General features: G+C 43.3%; 1 protein-coding gene across 7 annotated transcripts in view; it reads left to right on the top strand.

The window, feature by feature from the left end:
- WIPF1 (WAS/WASL interacting protein family member 1) overlaps positions 1–14,910 on the top strand; it is a 48,760-nt gene that overhangs the window by 21,895 nt on the left and 11,955 nt on the right. For 5 of the 7 annotated variants that reach the window (XM_052676246.1, XM_052676252.1, XM_052676250.1 and 2 more), the window contains 2 exons: positions 12,334–12,422; positions 13,725–13,854. In XM_052676246.1, coding sequence (XP_052532206.1) covers positions 12,372–12,422; positions 13,725–13,854 — 181 coding nt within the window. In that variant the 5' untranslated portion in view covers positions 12,334–12,371. Of the gene's footprint in view, positions 1–7,906; positions 8,123–10,845; positions 10,935–12,333; positions 12,423–13,724; positions 13,855–14,910 lie in introns of those variants that run through there. The other 2 variants (XM_052676251.1, XM_052676253.1) reach the window with 2 other exon arrangements.

The following is a 14,910-nucleotide window of genomic DNA, read 5'->3' as shown; positions in this document are numbered from 1 at the left end:
GTTTGACTTGTGCCAGACTTCAAACAAGTCCCCTCTACAGGACATTGGAACCCCTTCCTTATCCCCATCTGTGTCCTCCCACTTCCAGTGGCACTTGCTCATATAAAGTCCCTCCCAGTACTGGACAGTGATAGATTTGGGCAGTCAGTGGGAGAGCTTTGTGCTGGGAACAGTGTGGTAACTTCGCATTTGTCTCTATTACTTTCATTTTCCAAGAACACGTTATTGAATACTGCAGTATACCAACACAAAAATAGAGGATTTAATCCCTCTCTCAGTAGAACAGGGAACCTAAATTCATAGACTGAGAAGTCTTTAATATAATGTTAGAATTGCTCTGAGCTTAAAAGAACCACAGACTGATACAAAACAGAACTTATACTTTGTCATCTATTAGATAATTGCCAAAATAAGTAAAGAAGCATATGTCATAAACAGAGTCGTCAGAAACTGTACTTAATTATGGAGCTTTTAACTGGACAATGAAAATGTTTGAATAAGCATGGACAGCTTAACTATGCGCCCTGGCTGTGGGTGTTTAAATTGGCATGATCCATTGCAGATGTGTCCTGTGAGTACCCAGGTGCATATGTGCAAATTTCATAACCCCGACATCAGTTGCAGTGCCAGGGGTAAACACTGAATCTGCTGTTTGAGTGTTATCGCACCTCATGGGGCTTTATTTCATGCTGCAAGAGTAGACCAGGCATGTGTGTAAAAACAGCTTTACAAGGCTGTTTTGAGTTGAGTTTTGTTATAGCTGCACTCTAGAAAGTGAATTAAAAGGTAGTTGTGGTTGGTCGGTGTTCAGATCTCCACTTAGCTTATAGTGGTATAAGTGCAAAGAATTATTTGTATTGGTTGGATTTTGCTCTTTGTGTTTTGGCAGCTTGTTTGCAAAATAACTGAAACATCTCTTTGCTGTGCCTTCCTTTTCCAAGTAACTCTTGATGCCTTTTTTTGCCAAAAGACAGCATTGGAAATATTTAACAGAAAAATTAATTCTTGTATTACTCAGGATGTTTTCCAGATTTGACCAAATGGAAATTGTTGGTGATAGGAACAAGGGTGCCACGCCTACATAAGTATGTAGCATACATACAGCCTTAGACACGGAAGGCTACTGTCTCTCATGACATATGGAAAAGCATTCTGTGCACTGTGGGTTGGTTTTTATTGCTTCACACAGACCCAAACCAAAACCAAACAGAGATCTGCCCTTCCATCAGTCCTTCCCTGAATGGCAATCTGAAAGAGCAGCCCAGAGCTGCAGGCTTCATGCCTGGTGATCTCCATTAACACCACTCCTCCCATTCCAGCTCCCTCATGTGGTTTCAGTCCGTGACACTGATCTGGAGCTCACCCTGTGCTGGCCAAACAGTCAACATGTCTCACATACTTATTGCCTTTGCTCCTCCATCCAGAATGGCCTGTGCACTGGTGGTGACCTGCAGGGTGGTCACCAAACCCCCTAATTCTCTTTGGAGCTGCTCTTTGCAAGAAGCTTACATAGAACAAGGGATCCTTTGCAGGCATTCTGCATGTATTTTCAATTTGGTAGCAGTTCATTTTGTCCTGTAACCAGTCTGGGAGGCAGGAAAGTGCTGGCCAGCTCAAAGCAAGCCATGTGATGGGATCAGCATTGCAGGGGAAGAGAGTTCTTCATCTTCCCTGCCAGTAGGCTGCTTTATTCTCGGAGCCTGAGCCAGCAGTCAATGTAATTTATCATACATATAAACTTTAGCCCTTTTGGACCCTACCTTTCTCTGGCTAAAGGCTCTGTAGGTTTGTGGTGAAACCATAGCAGTTCCTATCAGCTGAGGAGAGCTGATAGATCCTTATTAAAAGTTAGATATGTAAAATCAACCTTTTCTTGATGTAGCAATGAAAGCAGTAGGTTAACACAGTTAACATGGGTATGTTGTAAAATTTGCTGTTTTTTAATAGTGAAGAGGATGGTCTGACTTCGTAGCATTTATACATAATACAAAGAATCAAGCAATATAGAGATAATGGCAACCTTAGTTTATTTAGTGGCTGTCTGGTCTATTCAATTTGCACAGGGCATACAGATGTAGTTTTTGAGTTTTCTTACTGTACAATATTTTAATAGCAATAATTTATTGCTTCCTTTATCTGCAGGATAGGATATTCCTCTAGTCACAGAAGTTTCTTGCTGGCTTCCAACCAGGCAAATAATCTGACAGTGCAGAGCCATAACACATTGAACTTGTTTTTAAATGGGTTAAAATGAGACAGCATTTGTTGGGACTGGCAAGATATTAGATGATCATGTGAATTCATGCCTGAAATAGTGTTTTTAATAACACTGCTGCTTTTCTTTTTGTTTTCTAAATGTATCCCTTTCAAACAAAGAACAGGTAGGGTAGGGTGTTGAGAACTCATGAGTCTCTTATCCTCGATTCACCTTGGACTTTGGGGTTTGTTTTGTTTTGTTTTTGTTGGGCAGAGCTTTTAAAGCTCTGTAGATCCCTCTGGAAAGATGATCACCTTTTGGCAGTGGTATCTGGGTAGGTTGGGTTGAGCTCTGGCTGGCTCTGGCATGCAGAAGAGGTAACTGGGAGGGGCATGGGGGGCTGTTTGCTAAAGCAGACTCTGTTTCAAATTACTTTTTGCTTCTACTTTTCCCTTGTCTTAGTATTTCCATTCTGATTTTAAAATCCCTTCCACAGATTTGTTTTTATATTGCCGAGAACCTTTTAAAATAATTACTGAAACCATAGCAGCCCATCTGAAAGCTTTCTGAGACTTAACACAAAATACACAGCAGGCCAAACCTCAGAGGGCAAAGGCCCTCTTCCAAGCCAGCGAGAACAGATGCTGAGAGCTGCTTTGATGGCTTGTGCAAATGGACACTTTGTCATCCAGCTCCCTGCATGTGCACATACCCAGTATACATTGCACAGCTTCAGAATGCTTCAGGCTTTAAAAGTGGTATTTGTTTTCAGTAATTGGATTTTAGTTATTTAGTTATTACATACATCATATAAGAAAAAAGTTTCCATTCATAGCTATTCTCAGAGGAGGATCTATAATAAAACACCAATTGTAGTAAATACAAACAGGTATTCCAAGAAATTATATTCTTTTCAATATATTCATTTATACCTTAATAAGCTGAAAAACTGTTTTTCACTTTGCTTTATTCTCAAACTTTCATCAGTCCCTTTGGGAATTAGAAAAGAATTGTCTTGTAACAAGAGTCTGCTATAAAAAGAAAGCTAAACTTTTCACAGTCGTATTATCAAAATAAGCATTTAAATGGCAAATCAGATGCTATTTTGCAGCTTTTTGCAGGTCAGACAAGGTTAAATGCAGAGTGAGTTCTCATTTAGTATCAAGTCAGTCTGTAAGGTTGTTCTGTTGTGGCTGTGGTCCTTCCCACCCCAGCCTTATGCATCCACAAGATGGTGTTTTGGGAGCCAGCACCACCAACCTTGACTGCTGAGTACAGCATTCCTCAGATGCATTCTTTACGTGCAAATATGATTCATGACCTCACAAGTGATCGCAAGCTACAGTGCAAAGCCTTGCATAGCAGAGAAAGTTAGGGGATTTCTTGAGATGTGCTCTTAATTGTTAAGTCTGGTCATCCCAAACAGCTCAAACTTTCAGCAGAGTTGTAAGGCACAATAGGTCTCATCCAGCCCCCTCTGAAAACTGGCCTGAGCCTTTCCATTAACTCATGAGACTAAAATCAGACTCTCCATCTCCACCCATTTTAGAGAAGACTTGAAGTCTCAGTGCTTTGCAGCTTCAAATCGTCCAAAATTAACTCTCAGAATGGAAAATATTTTTTTTCTTTTTAATTAAAATCTCTACCAGACCTAGTCGCAAAACTGATTTATGGGGCTGGCTGCACTGAACAGAGGCTTTTACTGACGGTAATCTGGCTCTGAGGCAGTACTTGTTTCTCTGAGCTGTCTGTGGCTGAGTGGGCTGCCTTACATTACGCAGATCTGGAGCTGTGTTTTGCTTTGTTTTTCCCACACTCTGGACAGATCAGCCTTTGATTGCTCCTCTAAGGACAGGTATTCGAGTTACCTTCTAATTCATGTCGACACCTGGATTGTAAAAACTCTAATGCAGCCTGGCTTGTGTGGTTGTCTTTCCCTGCTGACTGTCCTGGCCACTTAGTGTTTTGTTTGGGCTTTTGATGTGAAATCCGAACTAATCACGCTGTAGTTTTTCAGCATTCTTTTAGGAATATTGCAATATTTACGTAGAGTGGGATTGGAAAACAGTGTTTTAAATTCATTCCATGTGTCTGGCCCTGATGTGCCTCAGATATTTCCCCTTTAGAGGGAGTCGCCACTGTAATATTATTTTATAGATGCTGGCTTTAGTAGGCCAGTCACAGTTCACTGCAGGTTTAGTAAGAATTATCTGATCATGATAAAGAAAACACTTTATATTAAAAAACCTTATTGGAAAACTAAAGCCAGTTGAATTCTAGACTTAGGCCTATGGAGGAGTAATAATATAATTTGACAGCGTGAGATCCTTGATCTTTTCCTGTGTGCCTTTATTATAGTAAAATCCTTTCTACCATTGCTGCCTGTCTTCCTCTTGATCAGAACAAGATGCTGATTGAGAACAGCTCAGTAACAGCCCTGTAGCTACTGTTCCCTGGGCATGGCAGAGAATGCAGTAGAGGTCCTGAAGCTCCTGCCATATAATGTACACCTCCAGAAAGGAGCCTTTTAACCCAGCCTTGGGGCTGACAGGTGGAGAAGCCCCTCACCTTGCAGGCATCACTGTACAGTGGACCTGTGGCACCCTGGTGTGCAACCAGTCAGCAGAAGTCCTCCGGCAGCATCCCAGAGTTCCCTTACCAAATTTGGTTCCTCTCACTTATTTCTGTGCTGGCTGAAAGTTGCAGCAGTTCAGACTAACTCCTAATTCCTGATACTTTTTGGCCTGTTGTACTACAAAACAGTGGAGAGAAGGGGAAAAATTGTCTTCCAGGCTTCTGTCACTTTGATTCAAATGGCAGAATTTCCTTCTTGCTTCACAAAGCAAACAAGTGGTCAGATGTGCAGCATCCTAAAAAAACAGAGAAAGAGCCCTATATGTTTTGTGTACTTGGGTTTACGCTGTATGTTGTATGTATTTGGGTTGAAAGTCAAAATCCAAGGAAGCCAGTGTAAAAAAGATGTTATTTTTCCCCTTGTTAATAAGGTTGGAAAGCTGAGCAATACAGTGTGGTGAGGATATGTCCACAAGTTTGCTGCTGGCAGAAGTCATCCTATTATTCAAGTGGATAACTTAGCATACTGTGCTTTTTTAGGAGTTAGAGTTAATTGAAGTTGGAGGCAATTCTGAAAAGCCTTAACTTCTGAGCCACACTGTTCACCCTACCAGCAGCTCCTTGTGCCAAAAGCCACTAACGTTTCTGGGAGAAGGCTGTGTGGCACAGTCCGTGCTGTTGAGCATCCTCTGACGCCAAGTGATCACTTCCGCAGTAACGGGACATTGGAAAAAGCAGCCCCAGCAGAGAGAAGTTCTTAGACTGTGTATTAGGAACAGCATTTTATGAACACAGCATGCACAAGGAGAAACGGATAAGGAAGTAGGATGGAGAAAGACAGCAGATCCTTGTTCCCCTCTGTTATGCTGTGCCCAGGTGGACAGTGTATCCCTATAGCCTTTAGAGCACCAAAACAAGCTTCCCTTTCTTTAGGACTGTGTGCTGAGGCTTACTTACCTCAACCCTGTGTGAATCCCACATTTGCTGTGTCGGGCAGTGTGCCTAGGATAATACAGTCTTTTGCATTGTTTCAAACATTTGTGCTGGCCAGAAGCTGTTTTGGATGATACACGATTGAATGTTGTAGACAACTGTGCTCTGGACAGCTGAAGGAAGGACTCAGATACTAGCAGCTTGGTCCTTAAGCATCACTTTTGCCTGGGAGGGAAGTTGTTTGCTGCTGGGCATTTTCTTTATCAAGGGTCTGGGGGAAAAGGCTTCTCTTCCATTGGGAGGGAGTGAGCTGCAGGGTCATAGGTGTTGTCCCACAGGCACCAGGGCTGGGATATGTGCCATAATTGGAAACGCCCTGGCTGTGTCGGCTCCACCTCCTACTGGGGATGGCACCTGGGCACGTGTGCTCCTTCTGGATCAGCAATGAGACCATCTCCCAGAGTCCCAGCAGGCAGAAATATTTCTTTAAGTAGTGGCTGAAAGAAGTTCCAGCAGCATGGGCTAGATGGCAGTGACTGCTATTTTGAGAGAGGTATTTTCTGCTATAGTGTATTTGCTCTTAAGTTGTCATCTTTTCTCAAGTCAACATCTAAACACTTTAAATGTTCAAAAGCTTTGCTTTTTTTTCTTCCAAGTAGCAACTGTAGCAGTGACCAGGGCAGTCCTCCACAGCTCGCCACTGCCAACGATCTTCCACATATCTTGAAAAATATGTCACTGAGAAGAAAAAAACTTCTTGAAATACTTGGATTAAAACAACATTCTGACACCACAGTGGCCTAGTTCTTAGCAGTAATTTTCCATGGATGCAACCCTGCTGGCTCTTTGCAGCAGAACTCCTGGGTGACAGAGGAAGCCTGCTGCATACAACTTGCCCATGGGCAGCAAGCACATGAGGCTGCTCTTGGCATCCCATGGCTGTGCATTGGCATTTGTCCATGACAAAATGGACTTTCTGGAGATGGAATCTCCACAGAATTTCTCTGGGCCTCATGCATGTACAGTCGTTTATCTTGTCAGCTTCTCTTTAGACCATCCAGTTCTCTACAAATGGTTGCAAGGGTGAAATGTTGGTGCGTCCTCTCCTACCTCAGCTTCCTCTGGGCAGGAGGAGAAAGCCGACCTCCTACCTTGTGGGCTTGTAACCCCTGCACCAAAAGCAGTGCAGTTTCAGTGAAAACCACCCCTAAAAGAGCAGTTAAAGGACCCAGAAACACTGAGAGGAGCATTTCAGGTGTCACTTGCCTTCTTTATCCCAGTTAAGAGGAAGAAGACCTAGTTCTGCTAGAGCTGAGTGTGGGGTGGGTACAAAGCATCCCAGCGGTGTCTCAGTCCCATCTGTATGGGGTCACTTCAGCAACTGTCAGAAGCTTTGCCAATTTTCTGTGTGTGTGAGTGACAGGCAGGGGAGGCTCTAAATATTCCTCCTCTACCATCTAGGGGAATTCCTCTGCGGTTCGTTCAGGTAGCTTCACACTGCAATGCATTTGTTGTCCATGTCAAACCTTTTAGGGGGGTTAAAACCATCTATATATTTATACGTATTTACAAGTTTCTATTTTTATAGAAACCGAGCTCTTGCTTTAATAAAAAGAGAGAAGCACGTGCCATGTTTTTCAGGTAGCAGTTACTGACATGATGTTGTGCAGGGTGGGTACCTTTGGCATCCCCTGGAGCTCTTCTTACACACATCCCTGCTCTTGCACTCCTGCTGCACAGGACTAAAGCGTGGGATGTGTGTGCTCCCGGTGTCAGGCCCACCAAGGGCAAGGGGAGAAGCAAGGGATGTGGGCGAATCAAAGCAATTCAATAGTTGTGTATTCTGTTAGACAATAGTTCATGAAAAAATATTTTTGTCTGTGTGGAGCTGATTTTTTCCCCCATGGAAAAACAGTTGTTTTTATAGTGTTTCCCAACTATTTTGTCACGTGGTTAGTTTGCTGTCCTTTCTGTTCTGAGAGCTACCTTAGCAAAATGCTTGGTGATCAAGCCTGATTTTCTCATATTCACAGTTAATTTTTTGTAAGTGGAAGCAATACATTTGGAAAGAACCGCATTGATACTGTTTTAGATTTTGAACCCTTTGACACAGAGGGACAATCAGCATTGAATTGGTGACTGTATATTTTTCCCCCTTGAGTTCTATCGTTTCTGTTTTATTTCTGCAGTTGTTTGTTCCTTCCTCTTTTTCTGCTTGGAAATTAATCATGCAGGAAGCGATTAACCGCAGCGAGCTGTCTGTCTGCCTGTGACTCAGTGCGTGCGAGGGGTGCCCAGACCGCCTCGAAATGGCTGACTGCAGGCGAGCCCTGCAGCTGCAGCCCAGTTGCTCACGCTGTGCATCCCACATGAGATGTCCTTCTTTGGCACATGTCGCACTCAAAGGAAATCTCTGAGGTACTAAATTGAACGTGAAATGCCCAGAACTTGTGTTTTGCTGTAGTGCCTCTTTTACAGGTGGGTTGCTTGGCAGGGCAAGGGCTCTTTGCCAAATGTTATACACTCTGTTTTTCCCCTGAGCTTTGTTTTTTTGGGTTTTTTTTCGGATGCAGTTAGTTCTTATCAAAATGTGTTGCATATCATAACATGCTCCATCTTTGGAGCCCAGAGGCTGGCATTTTGGTGATAGCTACCTTAATTCTTGCTGCTGCAGTACCGGGATTTAAGCCTAGTATTTACATACAGTGATGATAGTGGACACTACTGACTAGAAAATGCACAAGAACATGTGTACCGAGTCTCAAAGTTCTGATGCTCCTTCCAACTTTCTTTTGAAATGAGTTCTTTTTCAATACCTTGTGACACTGGTTGATACAAACAGCTCTGTTGTTAACAGACTCAGTAGGTAAAATTTATCAGCTATTATTGTATTTTATGGTGTCAGCTGTTAGCAACTGGAGTTAATGTCTGTTCCTTAAATTAGGGTCTTTCACACTGATTGAGTGCAAATAATGAACCCTGAACCACTGTACACACAAGACAAAAGCCAAAGCTTCCCTCTAGCTGCAGAGTTGCTCTTAGCATCCTGGGACTCCTTTGTGCTTTGTGCAAAGCAGTGGTGAATGAAGCACAGCGGCAGGACTTGAGTCCAGTGCTACACTATGCACAGTTGAGTTAGAGCTTCAAAAGCAGCAGGTGCTACTTGTTGCTGCATTTTGAGTTTCTGATGCTCTTTTTTTTTTCTCTTTTTTTTTTTCTCAGCAGCAGGAGCAGAGCTGTGCTTTTATCAAACTAATATCGCTATTAGTTTGATTTGTCCACCAAAAATTACTCTAAGTTGTCACATCCTTTGCAGCAGACCTTTTCCAAGAAAATATCACTGAAAAGATCACAGCTTCAGAGCAAGAGCACTGTGTGTAAACAATTTGAGGCCAGTGCTGCCAAAGTTTGACCTGTCTCAGAAACTTGCCTGATGCCTGCAAAATGCCTTTTGCCAGCCCTCCTAGCAGCTGAATCACAGGCTATAGCGTTTGTTCAGCAGCAGCTGGACAATAAGCTGGCCAGTGTACAGCTGCATCTCTGGCTTCCACCCATTCTGCTGATAAAGCCCTTTGGTACCAGAAATGCTAGCTGGTAGGCAGCTGGCACTGCAGGCACAGTGAGAGGCATCCTTCTCAGTAGGACAGGAGTGGAAACTAGATACGTGTTAGGGTAGATCTATAGATACAGGAGTTGCTCTGATTGTAATGCCTCCTGTTTTATTATGTTGGCCCATGGTGTCAGGCAAATGTCGATGGTATGGCAGTAGAGGTTGAACCTTCCCACCAGTATCCCATTACATGGTTTTGCCATGTGACAGATGGCAGCGGAAGGGCAGTTTGACAGAATGGTGTCTGACATGGAAGTGCATATGGAGCAAAGGTGTGGAATTGAATTCCTCCATGCAGAAAAAATGATACCCACTAACATTCATTGATGCTTGCTGAATGCTTATGGTGACCAGCCAGTGGAGATGAGCACAGCGAGGCAGTGGGTGGTGTATTTCAGCAGTGGTGACTGCAAGGTGAAAGATGAGCCACGTTCTGAATGGCTACGCACATTTTTATCAGCACAGCATACAGTATCTTGTTCATTGCTGGCAAAAATGTGCAGTTGATGGTGGTGACTACGTTGAAAAATAATATTCTGTAGCAGAGAATGTGCTCTATCAAAGAGTGTTATTGTGCTCTTTCTATCTGTTGTAGTTTCCATGGCTATGAATAGGAGGCATTACTTTCAGACTGATTGCATGTGTATTTATGTATCTATATGTATCTACACACATACATATCTATACAGCTACATATAGAAAGAGGTACATACATCTTTACTAGGTAGATATTGATATTTCCCTGGAGGAAGGGATAGGCAAGCAGGAGGCACAGTGCTTTTCTTCCCCTTACCTCCTTGCAAGCAATGTGTCAAGGAAGGTCTTGGAGTGGTAGAATGCTTTCATGGGCAGTGGCTCCTTCTTAGAGAGCTCAGGCTTTGAGTGCTACTCTGCTCCTCCTCTATTCCCACCAGTTTCTTATGAAGCTGACCCAAAACAACCCAGTGAAGGAAAGGAAGGAGAAAAGAACAGCACAAACATGCAGAAAGCAATAATTTAACAAACAGGGAGGTAGGCAAGTTATACATTTGCAAAAATGCTGTTAGTTGAAGAGCACACTGTAGATCAGCTAGCTGGCTTGCTGCACGCAGGTTTGAGCTGCCTTAAGAAATTAATTTAAAAGTCTGATAAAAAACAAATTTTATCCTCCCTTCTCAAGGAGCTTCTCTTGGCACATGGAGCACCAAGAAGATTCAGGAGGGGGCATTTTCTGGACTGCTTCAGCCTCTTACCAGAGCAATGCAGAGAGCAGCTTCTCGTTTTGATCAGTTGAAGGAGTTAAAAGTGAAGTAGCTTACTGGCACAGTTACACTAGAGACAACTGCAGCTGTGAAAAGACTGTGTTAAGAAACAGGATGGTTGTGGTCTGCTAAAAGAAATAATTTTCCTGTTGACTATTTTTTTAAACAGGAAGTTGAACAAAGCAGCATTAGTCTTAGTTCTTTTAATAGAGTTCAGATTTTAAGTACTGAATTTAGGATAATAAGAAAGGATAGGGCTCAGCAGAGTTTTATGTGGGGACTGATTGCAGGGAACTCAGAAGTCTGAAGTGCAAGTGGATTCTGGCAGATCCTGGGAACCTGAAAGCTGTGCCTCTCTGGTGACGCCTCCATAGGAGAGGTAACTCCTGCAGGATGAGTGGGTGGGAGACTTGTGTCAGTTTGCAGGGTTTGTGACTGTGGTGTTTGCACAGTGCTGCACAGACTTGGCTTCGCACAGTTTCCTCTTTGTCAGTCTGTCCATCCATCAGCTTCCTCTCTGCTCTGCTTGTGCTTTCTCAGTAACAGGAGCAACAGCATCTGCAGCAGGGGAAAATAAAACCTCCACACACCAGAGATAGCGGTAATGCCTTGAGCCTGCCCCATGCCACTCTGCTCTGAATTCCTTGTCAGCTTGAGCTAGGGGTGATGTGCTCATTTCCTTTCCAAGCCCTCTTCTCCTTGAAAATTTGACATGGGATGCTCTGCACTTCTGCACAAGCTCAGGGCTGAGCCTGTCAGAAGGTCCCTCAAAGCACAAGTATTTTTAGGGGCAGGCAGCACAGCAAACTACTGAAATGTCTCAGCACCATCAGGAAAACCCCTGAGCTTCCAGTGGGTACAATTCCTGCTACCAGTGTGCTAAAATGCCACTAACAGCCCTTGTGACTTGGAGAAGGAAAAAAAAAAAAGTCCACTGTGATTTTCAGTTTCAGTGAATTTCTGCATCCTGCGTGTGCCTGTCCTGGAATTACTGGAGTTACGTGTGGGGAAAAAGCAGGAGCCTGGTCTCAGGCAGCAGAGCTGAAGAAGTGGTCTCTGGCTGCCAAGCTTTCCCCTGCACAGCAGCTTGCTTGTTCTTCCTCCTCAGGGAACATGCACAGAGCATGGCTGCATTTGCTGCTTCTGAGAAGGAGGGTATATTCAGAGGTGGTGGTGGAGTCTGGCTTCTTGAGAGCAAGCTGGAAGAGGAGGTGCATGAGTCTTTCCTGGAGGTCTGCCTTTGCACCATACCCAGAACAGTGAGGGGGTGTTGTCTTCCAGCAGCTGAAAGATTTCAAAAGGTCAACATCCCTTTTTGAGTACCATCCTAAAGGGATAGAGCCTTGCAGAAATAGAGGTTGATGATTTTACCAAAGAGGTTAACCTGCCATAATTCCACAGGAACAAGATTGCTGGATTAAACAGAGTTCAGTTTTGTATTCTATTGTTGCATGTGACCACGTTACATTTTTGTGCATTGCCAGAGCAAAAGACTATGCAATGGTTGTGTGTGTACAGAACTAGGTATGTGTTTCTTAGAGTTTGCATGGCTATGGAGATCGTGCAGGGAACACCTATTTAAGGATGTAGCTTTTATCCATACAATTAAACATGAAGTGCTTTTAACAGACTGCTTAATCTTAAAAAAGAAAAAGAAGAAAGAAAAAAAAAAAAAAAAGATAAGCCTGCTAGATGCGGGATTGGTTTGAAGAAATACCTCCCAAAAGTGACAGATTTATTAATCTCTGGGTCTTTGCATTTTGTGTTTTGCTGTGCAGATTTCTTAGCAAGATCAGCTGGAGCTCAGCCTTCCACCATGCCTGTGCCTCCCCCACCTGCACCCCCGCCGCCACCAACACTGGCCTTGGTAAGTCTTACAGGAGGTGGATGCACTGTATATGCTGTCCTATTTGCTGCTTGTCCTGTTGAAAGGGACGTACAGATACACTGATGGATGATGGTGTGCTTGTATCTGCGTTGTTTTCCTGCATTTTGTATATGGTTGATTGATTCCTGCAAGAGGGTCCATTGCTTCCATTCCCTTTCAGCGCCCATGTGGATGTCACTAGCCACATTCACTTCCTCTTCTACCCATACTGGTTGTTTGCCTTGGAGCGTGGATCTTGGGTGGGGAGGCACAGCTTGTCTAACTGGGAGGAACTGAAGTCTTGCTTTCCCCTTGTCTTTCCCCAGCCATACATTCTCACTTTCTCCTTTGTCCCTCTCTAACACATATTGTGACCTTGCAGTGAACTGATCAGAGCACCTGAGGCAAAAAATAATCTCATTTTTTACTTTTTATAAGGATAGTTCTTAGGCAGCTTAGCTTTCTCAGCCAGTCTGTGGTATGAAGGTATGAGAACCACTGCTGGCACAACATAGTGGGTGAAACTACACTGGACCTGGTTTCAATCAGCCTAAGCTGGAACAGAGCCTGCCCTGGGCTGTGTTTGCTCTTCATCAGGCAGACAAGAAAGAAAAAGCTTCTGGAAATGCTGTTGTAGAGTACTCAAATGTTTTCATACCAAAGGCCTAGCTGGTTACCCAGATTGACAGCATGACATAGTCTTTCCCTCACTGCCCACCACAAGCAAAATACAGGCTCTGTGCTTGGACCCTCCGTGGCAGCTCTCACTAACCTTCATGAAACTTCTGTAACACTGCTTTTTTTTCAGGAACCACCATTTCCTGGAAGAAGTAACCATATATAGATGTGTGTGTAGCCAGAACTCCATCTTTCTTCTGGTTTATCTAGAACTTGTGTATTTCGAGTTTCACTACGACTTTCAGAAATGTCCATCTTTTTTCTGTAATCAAACTGTGTTAGTAGTTTGCCCAGGCTCTATCTCCGAAATAGTAATTTTCCACAGATGTGCTTTGGCTTTAAAAAATCAGAGACTCTTGAATTAAAAAAAAAAAAAAAAAAAAAAAAAGTTAAGTTCAAACAAAAGTGTTCTGTTTCCAGTAAACTGCGAGTAGCAGCAGTGCCTGGAGTCAGTAACAAGGACAGCTACTTATAGCATAATTCACAAAACCAGATGTGGCATACTACCACAGTGGGTTGCGATAATAGAAATTAAGGTCTAAGGTAACTACCATATTGGAGCAGAACTGTGCATCTAAAATTTGAGGTTTATTTTACCTCCTCATTTTTGATTTTATTTTGCAGGCAAATACTGAAAAACCAACTCTAAGCAGGTCAGAACAGGCAGGGCGAAATGCTCTATTATCTGATATCACCAAAGGAAAAAAGCTAAAGAAGACTGTTACTAATGACAGAAGTGCTCCAATTCTAGACAGTAAGTATGATTCTGCATGGCTGAGTTTGTGTACTTAAATGGTTCTATATATCTGAATGCAGAAAATTATGTATCTCTCATTGGATGAACTGCCATGGGAAATGCAGGTAAAACAAAATGCCCAGAGCTGATATATACAAAAATAGATTCTGCTTTTTGTGGATTAAGTGAGCTGAGAAATCAAGTACTGCTTATGAAATGTGGTCATCGGTTTCCTCTCTTACTCTCATAAGGCAATTCATTTTCTCATTTGCTCAAACCAGAACACCATGGAAACCCTACTAGGAGACCTGCTGAGAAGCTACAGTAGCACAGGGAGAGAAATTCCTTTCAGTACTGAGGACAGTGGGGAGAAGAAAGTGCACAAAAATAAGGGCAGCCATGGCATGGCACCATTGGCGTATTAATGGACCCATAGTGCTGGAAGCAGTCGGAGCCACAGCTTCAGCCAGGTGCTGCTGTGCTGCACGTAGCCTGGCTGCCGCCAGAGCAACTCAGGGGTGTTATCTTTTTGGCTGAGCCTCATTGCTCAGCCTGCCAGGCAGTGCCCTGGCACAACACAGCAGCTTAGCTTGCCTGTGAAGAGGAGATCTCCATCCAGCTGAGCTGCTGCTGGCTCTGCCTACACACCATGGCATATGCTGAGAGAAAGCTGCAAAAGCCCCCATAGCAAAAATCAGGAGGAAAGAATAGAAACAGGCAGTAGGCAAGGAACAAAGGCCTGCTGTGGCGGTGGCACAGCATTTATTGCCTAGGGAAAGAAGAGATTTCTACAGACAGATTAACAAATGTGATACAACTCAGTCTGGGTCTGGCCATGCAATTAAAGGCTGGACTGTGGTAGAAAGGTGATGAGGAAAGAAGGAAACACCAACAGACGTGACCAAATAGGAATTTAGAAAAAGAAATAGGTACAGTCTATCATCAGCCAGATATTTAGCTTTCGACACTTGAGTTACATGTTCTAGCTATTCTAATGAACTGGAGTAAAGAAGTTAAGGGGTTTAAAGGAAGGCTAAACAGTAAGATTCAAATGATACAATTTATTATCTTGTT

This window comes from Tympanuchus pallidicinctus, unplaced genomic scaffold, assembly GCF_026119805.1.
Source record: "Tympanuchus pallidicinctus isolate F22 unplaced genomic scaffold, pur_lepc_1.0 scaffold15, whole genome shotgun sequence".
Taxonomy (NCBI): Eukaryota; Metazoa; Chordata; class Aves; order Galliformes; family Phasianidae; genus Tympanuchus; species Tympanuchus pallidicinctus.
The sequence above is the reverse complement of the archived record's forward strand: the minus strand, read 5'-3'. Positions and strand labels throughout refer to the sequence as shown.